Source organism: Heteronotia binoei, chromosome 1 (assembly GCF_032191835.1).
Source record: "Heteronotia binoei isolate CCM8104 ecotype False Entrance Well chromosome 1, APGP_CSIRO_Hbin_v1, whole genome shotgun sequence".
Lineage (NCBI taxonomy): Eukaryota > Metazoa > Chordata > Lepidosauria > Squamata > Gekkonidae > Heteronotia > Heteronotia binoei.
This window is the reverse complement of record NC_083223.1, coordinates 63,799,766-63,820,614: the sequence shown is the minus strand read 5'-3', so window position 1 is coordinate 63,820,614 and position 20,849 is coordinate 63,799,766. Positions and strand designations below refer to the sequence as shown.

At 40.8% G+C, this 20,849-nt stretch overlaps 1 protein-coding gene across 2 annotated transcripts in view; it reads right to left on the bottom strand.

Annotated features, from left to right (window-relative positions):
* Nucleotides 1-15,065: 15,065 nt before the first annotated feature.
* PRIM2 (DNA primase subunit 2) overlaps nucleotides 15,066-20,849 on the bottom strand; it is a 119,777-nt gene continuing 113,993 nt past the window's right edge. For both annotated transcript variants that reach the window (XM_060235369.1, XM_060235370.1), the window contains one exon: nucleotides 15,066-15,612. In XM_060235369.1, coding sequence (XP_060091352.1) covers nucleotides 15,379-15,612 — 234 coding nt within the window. In that variant the 3' untranslated portion in view covers nucleotides 15,066-15,378. The remainder of the gene's footprint in view (nucleotides 15,613-20,849) is intronic.

The following is a 20,849-nucleotide window of genomic DNA, read 5'->3' as shown; positions in this document are numbered from 1 at the left end:
GGGAAGGGAAAGAGGCATCATACGAACAACTGCTAAAGTTCAAGGGGGGCAAAGTTGAAATGAAATCGGTTGAAGAATTGCAGGACAAATTTGATTGGTTTCAGCTGTTACAAATTAAAAGCTTGATAGAGAAAGACATTAAGAGTACAGGTATAAGACGAGAGAAAACAGAAATGGAGAAAATGCTGTTGGGCGAGAATGAAAAATTGATCTCAAGGATGTATAAATTGTTATTGAAATGGTCTACAGAAGAAGAGGTGGTGAAGCCTCAAATGATTAAATGGGCGATTAATTTTAATAAAGAAATACAGATGGAGACGTGGGAACACCTATGGAAGAATTCAATGAAAATATCTACGTGCTATAACATAAAAGAGAACTGTTTCAAAATGCTGTACAGATGGTACATGACACCTAAAAAGCTAACAAAAATGAGTAATCAAGCTTCAGATAGGTGTTGGAAATGTAAAAAACATGAAGGTTCTTTCTACCACATGTGGTGGACTTGTGAAAAGGCGAAACAATTTTGGACAATGATTCAACAGGAGATCTCGAAAATCTTGGGTTATAATATTAAGAGAGCACCAGATGTCTTTCTGGTGGGATTACAAATGGAAAGCTTTCCGAAGCAAGACAGAACATTGTTGTGGTATTTGCTTTCAGCTGCGAGAACATTGTATGCGCAAATGTGGAAGCAAGACAGAATACCTGAAAAATGGGACTGGGTCTTAAAGGTTCTTAACTGGAGTGAAATGGACAAACTTACTAGAATCTTAAAAGACAACAATTTGGAGAAGTTTAAAGAAGACTGGAGTAAATTTCAAAGTTACGTGGAAATACAATGGAGGGTGAAGAGTCATTTAGTGGTTTATGACAACATTAATTGAACTTTAAATGATAAAGAAGAATCGTGATTATTGAATTAGTAGAATATAGTTACATGGTAATTATGCATATATGAGTTAAGATAAAATTAAGACAGCTGGAATTCCGTAGTTGATTTTATAACTTTGAGTTTTGTGTTTAATAAGCACTAAGTGAATTATAGAGACAGGGTTAGTGAAAGATAACCCTTTGTGTAAAAATTTTATAATGGTGGAAAGATATTTAGTAGTGTATGACAACATTAATTGAACTTTTAATGATAAAGAGGTATTGGGATAAAAGTATTAGTAGAACATAGCTATTTGGTAAATATATATATATGAGAGTTAAGATAAGACTAAGATAGAGGGAACTGTGGAACTGAATTAATAATTATGAGCGTTGTGTTTAATAAGTGCTAAGTGATTATTAGAGAAAAGGTTAGTGAATTATATATATATATATATATATATATAAAAAGATTTTATAATTGTGAATTTACCTTTAATATGCTTTTAATTTGTTTTAAGTACCGGCGGAGGTCATGAATAAGAGTGGGGGGGGGGAGAAAAATATGCAATGTATTGGAGAAGTATACTTGAATTTGAATAGATGAATGTATTTCAATATATTGCAAAATAAAAGTTTGGTTACCAAAAGAAGTACTTTCTTTTGTGTGTCCTAAATGTGCTGCCCACCATCTTCATTGGATGATTCCCATGTTCACAAAAATATAATAAGAATGCAAATAGATGCTGGTCAGTCAGTTAACTCAGAGGGATTCTAGAAGAGAAGTGTTTTCAGTTTTATCTGGAAAACCAGAAAAGATAGCAACCAGTTCAGGAAACCAAACGATTCTGTGAAGCAAAAGGAAACTTCACAAGTTATGTTGCATACTGTGTGTGGGGGGCGGGGGGTGTCCTCATCCTTTTTTCACTCATATGGCTGGCCAGCCTGCATCACCACTGCCTCCACCCACAAATTAAACAGGTGAGTTGTGTGGTGGCCACTGTCAAGCACAACCAAGTTGCACAAGTTGTGCTATGGCTGTTACTGATCCCAGGACCACTACTGCCTCTACCAACATTGAACAGGTGAGTTGTGCGATGGCCACAGTCAGGCCCAACCAAGACTCACAAGTGGTTATCACTGGGGCCAGATAAGTCATGTGGTATTGTCGTTCAGTACATTACCAGTACAGAGGAGGGCAACCTAGATGATTAGGGGTTGGAGCACATTCCTTATGTTAAAAGACTTAGGAGTCTGGGACTTTTCAGTTTAGAAAAGAGATTACTGGGACCAGGGCTTTTTTTGTAGCAGGAACTCCTTTGCATATTAGGCCACACACCCCTGATGTAGCCAGTCCTTCAAGAGCTTACAGGGCTCTTCTTACAGGGTCTACTGTAAGCTCTTGGAGGATTGGCTACATAAGGGGTGTGTGGCCTAATATGCAAAGTTCTTGCTACAAAAAAAAGTCCTGACTGGGAAAGATATGATAGAGGTTTATAAATGCATGAGATGGAGGGAGTTGACAAACAGAAATTTTTCTCCCTCTCTCAAAATACTAGAACTTGAGGGCATCCAATGAATGGACATAAGGAAATACCACTTTACAGAGAGAGTGATTAAAATGTGGAATTTGCTGCCAGAGGATATAGCGATGGTCACGGGAATAAACAGCTTTAAAAGAGGATTAGATAGATTCATGGAGGATAAGGCTATCAGTGGCTACATTCAGAGGCACACTCTGAATCCCAAAGCAACATCAGGGTAAGGCTTTGGCCGCTATGCCCTGTTATTGGCCATCCAGAGGAACTGGTTGGCCACTGTGTGAGACAGGATACTGTACTAGATGGAACCACTTAACTGATCCAGCATGGCACTTCTTACGTTCTTATCTGGGTGAGTCACACAAATTGCACAGTACGAAATTAATTACCTGGGCAAACTACATTGTTGTAGCAGCAAGTCACAAGGAGCTGGGCCTGGTGGATGTGGCCAGGCCTGACTCAATAAGTTCTCTTTCCAGTGCAGAGGAGAGAGAAGTAGGAGTGGACTGGAAGACCAGAACAGCTCTGGAAAGAGCCTTTCCCCCTCCCTCCTGCCTTCTCCAGAGACCAAAGCTTGAAGTCTTGGCAATATTGCTGTGGTTGCCTAGCAACCTCCACAATAGCCCCTGAGATCTCAGAGGCCATTCATTTGTCAACTCCCTCCATCTCAAGTTTCAGGTTTGCTTCTATTGTTTGGGGCAGGTTTGGGGGGTTATTTCACATTTTTTCTGCAAATCTAGGTTTTCCTCAGGCTGTAGGAAGAGCTCTCTTTGTCACTTTATGTCTCCAGTCTCTGGATTTAAGGATTTAAATCTCAGTCCATGTTGAGATTAGATATATAACAAGTGAGGACCTATGAGAAATCATGGAGAAATTTCCCCTCCTTCGTGTCCCCATGCATCCTCCTCCTTCTTCCTCATATTACCAACTCTGCTGCCGCTGCCGCCGCCGCCACCACCACCACCAGGAAGGACAAAAGAAGCCTGCTGGAGAAAGCAGATGCTGCGCACTGGCAGTGTTTGACCTGGGAAGCAGCCCTGAGCCACCTGGCTATCAATTCAGGCACTGTGAAGGCACTCAGCACCTGCTTTCCCCAGCAGGCTTCCTTTCCTGCTGGAGAAGGCAGCTACTCTGCACAGTCACTCCAGTCCCCAACCCTTCCAGTACCCTGCCCCCCCCCCCACAACAGCCCAGTTCTGACAGTTGCTTTCCAACAGCTCCAGGTGGTTGCTGAGATACTGTGGGTGGGAATGGAAGAGGAGACAACGGCACTCATTTCCTGCCCCATTACTTATTTGGGCTAAGAAAACAAAGTTTTGAGGTGACAATTGAAATGAACAGGTGTCTGAAGGAGTTACCTTAATTGGACCCAGCAAAGGGGAAATTAGGTTTAATGGGATTCCAGAAAGGAATAATGAGAGACCTTGTATGTAGCCTTTGTATACCAGGTTGGATCCCTGGTAGGGGTACTACAAAATAAAATTGTGAAGAGAGTGATTGCAAACATAAATAACTTTACTGAATTAAAAATCTCACTTTGAGACTTTATAGGGAAGGAACGCACAACCTTACATTTGGGGCTTCAGGTAATTAGAGCTTCATTGGTAGATGCAGTGGAGATCCAAGAAGCAAAAGCATCAAGGAGGAAAAGGGGAGCCTACAAAGTGGCTGCTCGGGTATCCAGATAGTGAGAGAACCTGGCACACTTTCTAGACTTGGGATGATCTTTTTATAAGGAAGGATCCCATAGACAGACATGAGTATCTACTTTGACCTAATCAGTCCAAGATATGAGGCTTAAATTTGACTGGGCAGTTTGAAGGTAATTATTGTCAAAATCTGATCATAAGATTATTGTGTAAATACCTGACATTCTAAGGTGGGGCGATCGTTGGATGGCTGTAGCATATTGACAAATCAGACATGAATGTCCTCTTGATGGCTCATCCTGGGTAGATCAGACGTTAGGCTGCCTTTATCAATGATGGACTGGATTAGTTCTTCTTAAGGGTTGTCCAACTGCCTATAATAGAAATGGCTCACATTTTCTTGACGATGTATCCCTTGGAGCCAGGGATATTATATTAGGCATGACTTGGAGTTGGGTAGACACCTTTGGGGTGTGTTAGGATATCAGGTAATGTTCTTACCATTGAAAGGTTTTTTGTTCTTGAGTAAGATATGCCACAGAGCTGCCGGGGTGGGGATTGCACTTGAAGTTTTTAAATTCCAGGACACCCATCCTTGTCTTTCCTGTGTCATGGCTGAACCCAGCTGCCTTTATGAGACCCCCCAATTTTCAGATCTCCTGGCACTCTGAAAGGGGTGCCTATTAAAACAACTAAGCCCATCCAAGGTGTCTTGGCTGGAGGAGATGGTGGATTATCACAGCATAGGCAAAGAATGGCAGGCAGCTGCCCCACTAGACTTTCCCCTGGGGTGGCCTTGAACTGTTAGAGCTCAGGTAGGTCTGAGGCCTATTGATTGGCAGTGGCAGCAGTTTTTACTACTAAATTTCATTTTTGTCTTGCTTGAGACAGGCCTGGAGTCAGGCTTTGAGACTAAGGTGGAGGAAGCCCATAGCCACCATCTTCTTTCACTTCTGGCTGTCTTCCCTCCACCCATTCCAGTGCATCTTGGGGATTACTAGGTAACCCCCAAAGGCTGCAAAGATCTTGTAATGATCACCTAGTGTTTCTGCCATTAGTCTTTGACATGCTGAGAAAGCCACACAATATCTTCATTGTGCTGAACAGTGATGAGAAGTACTCTAGATGGATATATTTAAAAAGCCGGACAAATATTTGTCTTGTCATGGTCTAATAATACGTGCCTGCAAACACCAACTAAAATCCTCTCTTACACATATGAAGGATTGAGTTTCTCTATATTTATTCAATACATTACTAAACATTTTGCCTTGAGCAAGTGACCTAGATTCAGAGTTGTGATACCTCTCTGGACAGAGTGCTATGATTTTATTCAAGATAGGAAACTTAATTCCATGCAAGGACTTTTGATCTAAAATTCTCATGTCTGAGAATAAAAACTCATCGTTTTACCTTCATCTTCTCCAGCTGGGAACCTACTTTGGAACTGAAGAACACTCTGTCAAAGTAAAGTATTGATGTTCACATAAAAGTTACCCGTGCACCCGTGCTCTCCTGCTGAGGCAGAATTACATTCTCCTGGAAAATATAGGGCAGAGATATTAAAATAGCTCACTGGCGAAGCTGTGTATCTGGATGTAGTCTGTGTGCATAATGACTACAGAGAACATTTTAACCTTTCTCTAAAACAGCAAAGTCACATGATCACTTTTAAGTGGTGATGTGTGATATAAAGTAATGCGATTTGAGTTTCCCCCCTCTCAGCAGACAAGACCTGACTGCCACATCACATTTTACTACACCACTTGTTCAGTCCATAATGCACACTTGTATTTGCAAGGGACTAGGCTTATGATAAAGGCATCTATGGTAAACTTACATCCTAAAAATTAACTCAGGAAGGCCTGTAGAAACAGCACCAACCTCAGCTCCTGAGGAAGCCGCATAACCTGGGGGCCAGAACTGAAAGGGGTATGACCACTTTAAAGCTAAAGCAGCCACAGCAGGGGAATTAATTGGATCAAAGTGTTTTTACTGCAAATGCTAATTAATTGTTTACACCTCTCAATCAAAGACTCTTTCAGAACAGCTGGGGAATGCCAGCTGCCTAACGAATGACTATATAGAGATTTGAAAATTGTATATTTTTGACAAAGTTGTTGGAAATTCACCTGATGGTGTGACATCCAAAGCTTGGTTCTTGTTTGATTTGATCTAAAAACAAGCAGAGCTGCTGTGAGAGACAAGCATGCTGCATTATCTCCCAAACAGTGCCACTCACTGCATAATTATAGTTTATTGAATTGGATTCTTTTCTCTGAAGATACAAGGTAAATCTGTGGAGCACTGATAGGAGAGCAGTCAGCCGTATCTGCCTCAAGAGTACCCAACGAAGAGTCGTACACAATACCTGGGGATAATTTATTATTGGTTAGATCGATTAGTGGGAACTCATGCCAAGGAATCATGAATGGTTTTCTCCACCCTACCTTGCCAGCTGATGCGCAAAAAAACCCCAACAACATTGTCTATGGTATTTGATGTGCACAAGCAAGGGGTGAAAAGAGTATGATAACAGTACTCCTGCTCTCAGTATCCAATATTAAATCCTATCTTTGTTTGGAATCCATCCTGGCATCTGGTTCCAATTTGCAAGCATGACCACTTTCTTCTGCTTCTGCAGTTCCCAGCAACCACTGGGCGGCATCATATAGCCCACATGTATCTCCATGACACTGTATCATCTGTAAGTAACCCTTACATAGACCTACTGTGTCTGTATAGGATGCAGATATATGCATACATGCACAGAAATATACACACATCCATACTTGGGGCTGATTCATCAATGGGGTGAACATATGAAGCTGCCTTATACTGAATCAGACCTTGGTCCATCAAAGTCAGTATTGTCTTCTCAGACTGGCAGCGGCTCTCCAGGGTCTCAAGCTGAGGTTTTTCACACCTATTTGCCTGGGGTGTTCACAGTAAAGCACTTCTGGATTCATGAAAAATGTAACTTCAGTATACATGCAGTCCAGATTTTAAGTACTAGGGATGGGAACTCTGAGATGGGAACATTTCTACCATCCTCAAAAAAAGCTAGGGATGGGTGATGTACCCCAAATTGGCTGAACCCATTTCCTACTAGCTAGAAAAATGCTGTTTAGTATATATCTAAGCAAAACAGCTTGGGGAAATTTTAAATGGGTTTTTGAAAAACTAAAACTCAACACAAAGCCAACCTCATCATAGAAGTAAGCATTCCCCATGCTAGACCATTCGTGGATTTTCAGAAGTGTAACAGTCTTTTATTATAGGTTAGTTTCTACCAAGCATTTTACCATTGCTTATGAAGTAATTGGTATAGAATGCATCTGTACAGTGTTGCCTTGGTTTATTAGGCCAGTGGTGTCAAAATCATAATCTCTACAAATGGTTAGCTGCAGGACCTGCTTTCAGAACTAGCTTTGAAACAATAATAAAAATAAGCAAGCCTCTGGACCAGCGCAGAGTGCCTCACTTGCTAAGTTAACATGACATCCAGTCTCCACACCACTGATATTGGGAGTAAACAGCTTCCAAGGCAACTTCTGGATTGACTTCAAGGTACAGAAAACTACACATTGATTTGACTTTAGAATTTCATTAGTAGTCTGATGCATCAATAAGTTTTGCACTCCAGCAACAAATTTACAAAATATGTCAACCATAAATTATTAAATGAAAAACACCACCTATATAAAGCGTAAGAATCACAGCTAAGGAACCTTTACCAACATTTCCATGTGTTTCCCCCTATATAGCATCAAGTTATCCCTGAACACAAGATATAAGAGTTTCCCCCCAAATCTTTTGTATATTACTAGTTTGGGGCGGGGGTCAACATCTGACCACCACTTTTCAAAGCACCAAAGGCTTATGAGACTTAATGACAGTCATACAAATCTAATCTAGAGATCAGAAGCCAATGGTCTCACTTTCATTGTGGTGCAATTTGCCAACATTACTCCTTGCATCTCACTTGCACTTGAAGCTTGCCAAACCTCAATAAATAAGAAACATCACGGCCAAGAAATTACCCTGCCTTTCTTCCTTACACAATACTGTAATTTAAACGTACAAAAAAAGAATTGCATGACCATTTAGAAGCAGGATATTTCATAACACTGTGTATTTCCTTGCAGCCCATCAAACCATAAATTGCCCTAGAAAAAGTGTTTTAAGCTAATTCCATATTTTCTCCTTTCAAAGGCAGATGCTGAACTGGAATCATTTGTCACACATTAAAAGACTCAGTTTCAAATGATCAAATTAGCGACTTTTCAATGTTGATGTGAAAACCCCTTTTTTAAAAAAAAATGCAGACACACCTTTTAGTAAGCTAAGATATTACACATCTCTGCATTACAGCATCATGACCTACTGCCTTTGATAAAGAATGTTTGCTTTTCAAATGGGGGTTGGAAATTGCCATTAGGAATAATAGCTCTTCAGGAGTGCAGGGGACTGTTCTCTTTGAAGGGCAGTACCTGCTATTCTTCAGCTGGGTCGATTTTTCTTTTCAATATGCATAACATCATCTTGTGGGATTCCTAGAGCAGGTGGTTGATTATGGGCTCTGGGAATTGAGACTCCAGATTTTATTTTTCAGTAGGAGACAGATGACTTAATGAAGGACAGCACAATGCAAAAAGCCTCAAAAAGGTACATCTCTTGGACATATATCCAACAGATATGTGTCCACCATTTTTATCTAGTACAACCCTGCAACCATGATTCTAGATCTAGAGAATAACCTAATGACCTATCAGTAATACTAGGGTCTCAAACCTACAGCCTGTGGGCAAGAACTGGCCCACCCAGGGCTTTAATCCAGCCTGCAAGTGAAGTTCTCCTCTCTCCCCTCCTCCCCTGCCTGTCCTCACCCTTTCAAGCTGCTGCTGAGGGCAAGGAGCAGAGGGTGGGGTTGCCAAACTTCCCAGCTCACTTCACCTCATCTTTGCCTGCTTCTCCTGTGCTCTGCTGGGCTCTACTTCTGATCAGCTCCTCTAGGCCTATACCATCTTGCCGACTATGACATCACAGCGCCATCACTCCTTGGGACCACTCATTCCCAGAACTCTGCCCCAGGTCATGACAGGTGCGGCAGGCAACTAGTGACCACTTCAAATGGGGAATGGGGGCATGGCTAGAGTGCAGGCCTGAGGTCAGAAGAGGCCAGTCTCCAGCTTTTGCAGGTGAAAAGGGGGGAGAAATAGAGAGGAGCGTGTAAAAAGGTGAGGACTCCTAAACTTTCCTGGGAGCTTCCTGGCTTGGGCTGTTGAAGGGACTGCCTTAAGTAAGGGTAAATTGAGTCTGGGAGGGAATTATGGGGTGTCCAAATTGGGGGTGCGAGGGATTCTTGCACTCTTGGGAATTCTCCAGCAGAGGAAGGATGTGGGACTAGTGGCTTGAATTTGCAAGCCACAGCACCCCAGAGGCCAGTGGAGGCAATTCCTCCTGCCCAGTCAGATTGCACGGAAGGATGAGTGAGTCGACATCTCTGCAATGAAGAGCTTGAGCTGTGTGCAATGAAGCCGATCACTTTGGAGGAAGCAGGTTATGGCATGCACTCTCCCAACTTCTCCTTCTATAAGAGATCTCTTTGCAGCTGCTTTTGAATAGCACAGCTGGGGAGGGAGATGGGAAAGGGAGGGCCAATTTTGAAGCTTGGTGTCTCTGAACCTGGAATGAGGCTGAGGTTATTGTTATTATGGGAGGCATGTCAGGGCTGGGATGATTTTGGATTTCTGGGCTTGGGCTGCTGGTGATGTTTTTGTGATCACTCAGCAGAGAGACAGAAAGAATTTGTGGGAACTTCCTTGCAAAGGTAGCAGCAGCTATTTGAGGAAAACAAACCTCCTTCCCTTCTTTCCACTTGCAAAAGTCAGGTGAACTTCAGACCAGGGTGAAAGCACATGCCAGGGGTAGCTTTGCAGAGTGCAGTGGCCCACTCCCTCCTCCACACCAAGTACCTTCTTCTCCCACTTGGGTTTTGTTTGGCAAAAGAGCTGCTCTGAGCAAAGGATGGGAGAGGGACCCTGCCTCTTCCCTCCCTCCCCTCCTTGTAAGACTGCAGACCCCAACCAGGCTTGCAGATCTCAGAGTGTGGGCAGAGATTTGTGCCAGGAGCAACACTGTGGAATTTCTCCATCTCTCCTGGACAACATCCATGTTCCTCTTGGCTTGAGGGTCAGGAAAGCCACACATGTTGCCATGGAAGTGAGGCCCAGGACAGAGTCGCAATTTAAACTTTACCTCCCTTGCCATTAGCTCAATTTTGACTAACTTCTCACAGGTTGTAGTGGCAAGTGGGAATGGTGGTGGAAAGTACCATCAAGTCACAGTCAACTTATGGCAACCCTGTAAGATCTGAGTTTGTGTCCTTTATAACATTTATATCTCCATTATCTAGAATTTCATTTTATGGCCCATGGCCCAGTTCAACAAAGTCCCATTTATGTCAGAGCTGGCTAAATAAGTTTGATACCCCTGAGTTATACTGTTGAAGGTAAACAGGTCCATTCATACAAACCCGGGATGGAAGGCTGACCAGGGACCTCCTCTGAAAGTGCAGACACACAGCTCAAGAAACATGTATTTTGCTTTCAGGGGAAGCGATGAAGAAAATATATGAGTTATGCATATTTCTGCGAGCTTGACTGATGAAAATGTGGTACTGAAGGCCACCTATAAGCTAGTGTCTATAATGTCATCCATAGACCTCCCTTCCCACCTTGTACAGCTTCAAGAAATATAGGTGTTTCAGATGTTCACAACTAACTTTTTGTTTTTTGCTTAAGTAAAATATAACACATATATGCATAAAAACAGACAGCTCTTCTGATAATCAAGACTTGGGGTCAAACCACACTTTCAAGATGCAAACTTGAACAATACAAGATGTAAAGCTGAAGACAGTAACAAAACAATTTTAGATGATGATGATGATGCCTATGGGATTACAGCCATTACAGAAAACAATCATTTATCCCTCCAACCAAGAAAGCACAACTATGCCTTTCAGTTTTAAATTATACTTTGTTTTGTTTCTGCTAATCAGAATAAACATACATAATTCAAAACTGGTTCTGGATTTCTTATTGTTAGCATTTAGTAAAGAATAATCAGTTGAGAGTTCTTCTATTCTATACTAATTCACCTCATTTAGGAGTCACTTTCAAAAAATGTGTTCAAGAATAGCAACATTTCTGATTTTGGGTCAAATGGAATATGTGCTGCAGATACATATTCCACCTATAGTTTACCACATTATCGTACTAACTTGCCTTATTGGTAAATCACTTGAAACTCATAGAATTAATTATGGGTATGCACTAGGTCCAACCCCCCCCCCAAAAAGGGGGGGATACCTTACCAACATTTTTGTTTTTAAAAAATTGTATACAGATTAGAGATCTGTACCACAAATGGGAACATTGCAACAATGATGTGAATTGACTTCAAGGATATGTCAACACTTTTCTCACAGGATTGGAGAGATGGATCTCACCTTGTGGTGCTGATCTTATACACCACGCACACAAAAATGGTCCTGGCCATTTACTGAAACCTGAAATTCTCCAAAATGCAATGAATCTCAGATCTTACAACTGAAGAGTTCCAACTGGAAGAACCATTTACTGTATTAAAATAACATTATGGTAATGTTACCATGCAAAAAATTGACAATCAATTAAAGTAAAAGCAAGGAGAGAAGAAATTGTCATCAAATTCTCAACTTGACAGCCATTTAGATGTTAAGCATCATCCACTGAAATACCCCATTTACATCGGCAGTAAGTAATTGACTTTCATCCCTAAATGACCTACTGTTCATGAGTTTCTAGAAAAATGTAGTGGTTGCAAAAAAATTTAAAATTGTGTAATAACAGTATAGTTCATAAATAAAATTAAAAGTAGTTTCATTTCGTGTGTAAACAATTTACTCTTCAGCTTCTTCAGGGTTCTTTTTGAGCAGGAATGCACAAGAACACAGTTCCAGCAGGCTTGGCATGAGGGGGTGTGGCCTAATATGCAAATGAGTTCCTGCTGGGCTTTTTTTTTACAAAAAAAATTCCTGAGCTTCTTTAGGCTACAATTCAATCCAAAGAACTGTAAACCTAACTCTATAACATTTACAAACCCTCACCTTTCATAAGTGGAACTCAGCTTTGACAAGATTAAGGGGCATGTATAATTTTGTCTAGATCTCCTCTCTTTACTGCAGGTCCCCTGTGCTCCACGGCAGATCACTGCAAAGGGTCCTCCTTTCTCTAGCAGTGATGATAAATGGGAGGAGGGAGAGATGCAGCAGGAAGATAAAACAGAAAAGATCAGCTCTGGTGAATTCACTTTTTTGGCAGTTTGGATCAAATGCAATTGGACAGAACTACATCCTAACCTTCAGCATTCCTCGGCATAAGCTGCCATCCTCCAATAATTACATGGTTCTGTAACAAGTGTACAATGTGAAAAGGCTAATTTAATTATGACAGCAACAAAGGACCACATACAGACAGGGAAAGGCTGTATGCAAGAAAGGGCTGTATACAGAATCAGGATTCTTAAATACATACACATGCATAAAATATTCTATTATAGCAATAAGCTTCCAGGATTCATGCTATACTATGACCTTTGAATTAGTTCAATAAAGCAAGATGGATACCAAAACTAAATACTTCATTTCTGAAGCTGAGCCACAACAGAAGACCAAGATCTAAAAGACAATGTTCTTCTGTGATTTCTAGGCAATTGATAAAAGGCAAATTTCTATTAAAAGCTTTACAGATGATCCCATTCAGAATTCACTGCTTACGAACAAATACTTAAAATGATAATGAATTATGAACAGCAAATAAATTGTTTTCTGTAGCTCCAGAAAAAATAACAAGATAGCCATTTCAGTATCTGGGTTGAATGTGCAGTCTTAATAGATATTCTGATTCATTGAAGCATTACCTAAGTTGGTCCACTGGAGAGGTAATGAGAAAAAACAAGCTATATTACAAAGCAGTTCAGTTGGTAATATAATTAATTGGTGTAGCATGTTATTAAAGGACACAAGGCTATTGGAATCATATACCAATGGTAGAGAAGGAGAAAAATTTTCAATGCTGTCAGAAACAAAAATTTCCACCCATAAAAGATTTTCTCATTAACTGTGGAACAAGCTTGCTCTTAATATTTCTTTCCAAAGTAACTGTTATTTGAATTCTGTTCTTGATTTCCTCAACCTAATTTCATTTGGTTGATATGGCAATCTAATGTAATAGGAACAAAGCAGATCACTCTTGAAATAAGAATGCATAGAGAAGGCAGTCCTTGGAGATGGAAAATGCATCTCTAAAAGAGATGCAATTTTCTATAATTAAGCAGCATTCTCCTAAGTATTCCCACCTCCAAAGGTGAGAAACTCCATTGTTTTTAAAGTAAATAGTCTGTTGAAGTTCTTAGTTCTGTTTGATATTTTTGGGTACAAAGCTTTCTCACTGTACTTTAAGAACAATAATTGAAGGAGGATCAAGAGTATTGTAAAACCGCTACTTCTGGCCAGTGTATATGCTGAAACATCAGTTTATATATGAATTATGAACAGCAAATAAATACACATATACACACACAAAGAGAGGTTTTCTCCCCAATGGAAACCTAAAGCAGCTTAAACTGTTTTACACTTTTTCATATTATCCTCACAACTACAACCTCTGTGTGGTAGGTTAGGCTGGCAGGCCTGTAGCCACTATGGTGTATTTGGAGCAATGCCAACCCCACTTATGAGCCCTGCCCACCACCACAGCCTCACCAGCTCTTCCTGCACCAGCCCAGGAAGGGTGTCTCTTTAAATACTGGCACATGCAGCCACTCTGGAGCAATTCAGGGAGGGAAGGGGAAGTACTTAAATACCTCCCTTTCCCTCCCTGAAATTACACCACAGTGGCAGCACATGCCAGTATTTATGCCTCTTTAAATATCCTTCATTTTACTTGTTGGTGTACATCACTTCCACACTATAACTCAAGGGGGGGGGGGAGAGGAAGCCACTGTGGGACTCGGAGCAGGCACTTAAAGAGGCCAGTCTCTTTAAGTGCCTGCTCTAGGCCGGCCTGTGCTGCCACTACTCATTTGCTTGCTCTTAAAAGCTTCAGCTAGGCAAGAAGGAAAATATTTTACCACACTTTTACTCTCTCTTAATTAGATTAGCTGGTAGTCTAAGTAGTAGTAACCAGTGTTCCCTCAAAGCTGAGTTAGTGTGAGCTAGCCCAGTTTTTTAGCCTCCGGCTCACACATTTTTGTCTTAGCTCAGAATGGATGGGCCCAGAGCAAACTAATTTATGCAGTAGCCAAATTGCTTGCTCACAGTTTTAATGCCAGTAGCTCACAAAGTATAATTTTTTGCTCACAAGACTCCCCAGTATAGAGGGAGTATTAGTGGAAACCAAATGAAACCACCCACCTTCCTGCTCCCAATTGTGTTCCACCCCCCAAAATTTTCTGGGTATGGGCCCAGCTGAGAGTGACTGGCCCAAGATCACTTAGCAAGTTTCCATGGCAGAGTGGGGATCTGAACCCGGATCTCCAAAATCCTACGTCTAGCACCCTGTTTTATGATATTGCAGCTTGTTTCAAACAACTATCTTCACAAAGATTTCAGGTTTTCATGGCTGGTAACATCATTAGGGTTTGTAGAATCTTTCGTGCTCAAGTGCTGTGTTCTATTGGAGAAAGCTTTCCTTCCAGACGTTTCGTTCTCAGCTGCGGAGAACATCCTCAGTGGCGTTGCAGCCGGAGCAGGCGCTCTGACCTTCTTGGCTGCTGTGCATTGAGTCTGTGCATTGGCTGCTGTGCATTGTGAACTATCTTCACAATTTGAATCGCCACACCAAAAAAAAATTCCACCTTTCAAAAACCTACCTTTGCAATTGAATCATAGCAAGATGCTTGCAAGAGCAATACATAAATTTGTTATGAACAGATCTAGCAGGTACCCTCTCTCTTTACATTTCAGAATACGGTTTATTTTTAAAAAACACAGTCAAGTAAAAATGAGTGACACAATAAGCTCAGGATATGAAGGATAGGAACTATGTGACCTTGCAGCTCTCATGCCATAAAGGGTGGCTACTTTTCAGAAGAGAAGCAACTGTTATCTGGCTGGGTGCAATCACAATGCTCTTCTCTTTATTATATTAACAGATTCCCCTTTAATTCAACAGACACCCCCCCCACTTCCCCATTCTTATAAGAGGGCAATTTCAGGGTTAGGAAACACCAGAAAATACTTGTTGCAAATGGGAGAAATATGCTCCTTAATCATCAGTAAAGCAGTCATCCAGTCCCTCCAGCTCCATTTCTTCTATGGGATTTAAAGAGGAGGAGGTGGAGGCAGTAGCTGTGTTCAGACTTTTCTGGCTGCCATGTTTTGGCTGAAAGTTTTCAGGTTGCTTTTGTTCTTTCTTGATTTCCTTGATGCCACTGAGTAGCTGTTGACTCTCTATAAAATACTGATTTGGATGATTCAAAGACCACCCGATATCATTGACCTGTGCAGAGAAAAGAAAACCAAAGTAAAAGCATGACACCATTGCTATATTTTACAACCTGCAGTTGAAATACATACTAAATTTTCATTTTCAATTTTTGGCAGACACCTTTCAGAGGGTAATTTAGCTGAACACTACCACAGATCCTTGCAAGCTTACTTAATTAAAGCCCTAAGAGAGAGGGGGGGAAGTTTCAATAGTTGTGGTCCCCTGTTACAGTGTAATAAATACCCAAGTTTTCAAAAGTAGCAAATAATTTGGCCTGGACTCAAAACACATCTCTTCCCCCCTCACACACAACTCCATTTTTGCTGCAGTTCTGCACTGCTCCAAAGTCACCTTGGGAGTCAGGGTGGCCTTGGATATAGCTTTGATATTTTGAATATTTTGACTGTAACCTTTGAATTCTGTGAAAATTGGGAGTGATGTTGTATATCCTTGTATCTGGTTGAGCTTAAGACCTTTGGTCATGGATGCTAATAAAGGAAATGGAAATGGCTTTTGATACTATGGAGAAGGGGGGGCTGCAGTAAAAATGGTTGGCATCCTCTCTTGTGCAGACAAAAAAATACCCTTCAAATCTAGACCTCAGAGGCCATGACCCAAGACAAGAATTCTGCTGTTGTGAACTGCAAACAATGGTTCCATTTTTTAAAAAGCACACCTTGTTTCTTTACTAGTACTAGCAACCCTGAAAAGACATCCCTGATTGTTTGCTCAAACACTTTACACACGCACAAGTGGCATCTTTGCAGTTTAACTTAAAGTTGTTGGTTTTTACAGTGGTTACCTTTCTCCTTCCCACTCAGCTGTTATGAAACAGACTGCAAATCTAAGCATTTATACACAGGGAGACAAACACAACATTGGTGGGCTTTATCAATCAAAACCAAGAATTCTCTCTTAGAAAGGCAGTAGGAAATCATTATGATCAACCATTCATCAGTCCTACATGGAACCCAGATCCAGTTATTTTAAACCAAGGGTGGCCAAGCTATGGCTCAGGAGCCACATGCGGCTCTTTCACACATTGTGTGGCTCTCGAAGCCCCCCCACCACCCTGTCAGCTGGCTTGGAGAAGACATTTCTCTCTTTAAGCCACTTCTCCAAGCCAACCCACAAGCGGTTTGAAGAATGCATTTAAAGTTGAAGTTGCTTTCTTTCCACCTCTCTCTCCCTCCTCCCTCCCCCATCTATTTTCCTTCCTTCCTGTTTTCAAACATCTGATGTTCATCTATTGTGGCTCTCAAACATCTGAATTTATTCTATGTGGCTCATGTTAAGCAAGTTTGGCCACCCCTGTTTTAGACAAAGGATTCATTTCTTCTTCGGTATAGAATAAAGTTTAAAATAAAATAAATTGTTCATGTTTGCATAAAACACTAATATTCTGTTGGTAAACACTAAGCTGGTAAAACAACATATTAAAGAGAGTTGTAGGATTCCTTGGGATGGTTTTAAAAAAACATTTTCTCAGTATTCCCTGCTAGTTTTGTAAATTTAGTACTGCTAGTTTTGTAAATTTTGAAGGGAAAATTATGTTATCTTGGCACTTAGACTGAAAAGGATTTTTCCCAACTAGATCAGTTACTAATAAAAACTTTATTATTTAACATGCAAGAAAAACTTAAAAACCATGTGCCTAATAAGACCAGCTAAGCTTGTAATCTTGCCTGACACAGGGCAAAGGCCACTGGATTTAAAAAAACAGGTGTCTTCATTTCATTTCCTTTATATTTCAAATGCTACACCTCAAAGCTTTCTTCAGTGCATTTTGAATACTATGCACTTTACAAAGCCTGGTATTGACTTTGAGCTGTATTGTGTGGTTTTTAAAAAGAAGCTGAAGTAATAGTGTTGAATCTATATGATCAAAAAGGTCCAAAATGACAACTGATAATGAGGCAGTTTAGTTTTTACCCAAAAAAGCCATATGGATCTTTTTAAAGATATACTACAGCACTATTTGCTCTTTCAAAACTTCTCTTAACTGAGGTTTGATCCTGAAGAAGTTGAAAAGCCAAATCAAACTGCTCCTTTATAATTGTGTATTCTTCAATAAAGGAAAACCATTTGAAACAACAAACTATAGTACCAAAAACACTGGCCTTTGCACAATTATATTTAAGCAGCATTTTTGTTTTGACAAGGGATACTCAATGCTGCACATTTTAATGGCAGCCACTCTAATTGTGTTGCCTGCTACCTAATGGTCTCAACTGCTTACTGAATATTTCAGAACATCTATTTTATTGTGTTTATAATGAATATTGACTAAACCAAATCACGGTAGTAAACATTTACAGCTATTCACATATAAAACATACATTTATTCAGAAAAATATGCCATGATTGAATATAAAGAATTACAGCTTAAGGTCACCATGATAAGTTCAGCTTCCTCTATGCTATCATTCTGAAGGAAGATGAGCAGTGTACATATGTGTATATGCACATGTACACCCAGGCTTTTAGAGCATATCTAAAAACTGGTCTAACTCCCAAAATGAATTTGCTTGGGAACCCCCTACATGTTGCCTATATTTTAAAAAAATGGGTTTGATTGATGAGTGAAAGTATTTCATCCACAAACAGCATATTACTTTAAGACAAGTTTCAATCTGTAAATATGGTCTTCCAAAGTGGAATGGAAGGGGAAGAAAAAAGAACATGGAACACCTGGAGGGAGACACAAAGTAAATACTGAGAGAAGAAGTAATCTGATTTACCAATTGAATCTAGTTGAGTAAACTACTTGGGGCGGGGGGGGGGGACATCCTAAGTACCAGGAAGACCATGATGCACCATAACTTATTTCAGAATAGAATATTGTCTCAATTTAGACAAAAGAGCTATGTTGCATACTTGGAAAAACCCTAATGTACAGAGATATATCTTGAGGGATGAATGCATCCCTATAAAAATCTCAAAAGAAAGTAGGTCAAAATAAGCTATTGCTTTATTCTAATGGAGTTCCTCTGTGTGAGATTTTAAGAGGATTAGAATTGCCAGGTTTAGAGCCCATATTGGTTTAACACTCCATTCCACAGATCCATATCCACAGCAGCAGGAAACATATTTGTGATTATAGTGCTTACCCACAAAATGGGTGGCCATTAAATTTAGGAGCTCAGAAGCTAGAGTTTAGAAGATAAACTAAAATTCAAATGTTCTGAGAACCTCTAATTTAAACACAAAGCAATACTATGGTTCTTCTTTTGTTTAAAGCATAACTCAGATAACAGAGAGGAGGATATTGCTATACCATATTGCCTATCTTGTCTACATTTTCTAATAACAAGTCTGCAGGAAAATTTCCAAATTAGAAGGAAAGGGCGGAGGTAAAAGCACGCACCCCAAAAGCACACAGAGAAGCAAGCATAGACATTCCAACTCAAATTTTAAAATGCCAAAGAACACTTTGCAACACTACACTGTGAGACTACCCAGCAACAACCTGGCTGGCGCAGCCTGCAGCAGATAGTGCATCTTGTGAGAATGTCTCCCTCATTCAGCCAAATGATGGGGGAGGCTAGGCTTCCTCTCCAACCTCCCTGCCCCTCCACCAGATCACTGATCCAAGCTGAATGCTCACAGATGAACATTATTTTCTATTCAAATTCTCTATGATGTCCTTTACATAAAACCCAGAAGATCGTATGTGTTTTGCTTCCTATGGTTCTGCTGGCAAAAAGAAACTACACTTATTGCTTTATGTTAATGAAACGGTGACATTATCCAATATGCAAATTGGGATGTGTTGATTAGTAGCTGCATTGGGCAAATATTATTACAAGAGTGCTAATTACAAGAAAACTCAAGCCTTGCACACAAAGCATCTTAATTAACTTAAGATTAAACAGGTACATCTTACTGCTATGTAGGGGTCATGTTTACCTGCACATGAAGTTTGAGTAAGTATTTAGAATCAGCCAGGCTAAACTAATCATCGGTTTCAGGTATACTAAGATTCTGGAGATCCTATGGAAGGATCTTATCTACTGTGGAAATCTTAGCATTGAATTTATATTCCCAGTTATTGCCTGAAAAACAGAGTTGCACGTACCTGTAAACACTGTTCATCAACGACTTCTGTGCAGATGCATGTTGGGAATACACCTGTGGAAGCCACCCACTGACAAGGTTTTTCCAGTTAAAAACTATCTGAAGGGGCACCCCTCTACCTCTGGAGCCAATGCGAATGACTTTTCCTGTTAAGTGCTCCAGAGGGGGGTGTACCCTTCTCTCTCCGTTCCTGCCAGTCTGCTGTGAGCAGACGCACACTACTGCAGAACGACCATGTGAGAGCTCACAGTAGGGTTGGAGGAGGAAAATGTGTGTCTGCATAGAAGACACTGATGAAAACAGGGTTTCTCATGTAATTGTTCTTCATCAAGTATCTTCTGTGCACATGGGAATTGCGCATGTGCAGGCCTGCCTATCAGTAGGTTTTTACAACTTAGAGCCTCCAGGGGACACTGTGCACGGGAGCTAGATATCTGTCCTCACCCACAGTACACGCTTCTACACAGCAGCACCCCATACCCTCAGTACCGCTTATGCCACCAAAATAAGCATGTAGTGGGACAGAAGGGAGGGTATGTGTGCCTGCACAGAAGATACTCAAACAACAGTTACAGGTTAAGAGCAACTCTGTTTTCATTGTCATATGCAACCCTACATGGAGATTCTAACAAGCTCAAAACAGGAGAGGGACATGCTCGCCTATTTGAATAAAGACTGAAGCAAAGACATCCCCAGCAGTGCCTCATTTCTGTCTTGCAAGTCCAAGGCATAATGGTGAACCAAGGTGTCCACTGAGGACCAAGTAGCAGCTCGACAGATTTCAGCCAGTGGCACATCACTCCAGAATGCTATTGAGGATGCAACAGCCCTAATAGAGTGTGCATGAACTTCTAATGGATAGGGACAGTTAGTGAGTTCATAATAGAATTTAATGGCTGATACCAACCAACTAGAAATTGACCAAGATGTTGTGCCCTTTCCCTTGAGAGGTCTCAAAACGCATACGAATAGTGTGTCCTTTTTATGGAACTCAGCCATCTGTTTTCAATAAAATAGCAATGCCCTTCTGGCATCCAAGGAGTGCAGTCGTTTCTTGGTTTCTGAGCTTTGATAGGGGAAAAACGCAGGCAGGATGACCTCTTGGGATAGATGGAATCTAGAAATGATCTTTGGCTGAAACTTAAGGTTGGGGCCACCCTGTCAGGAAGAAC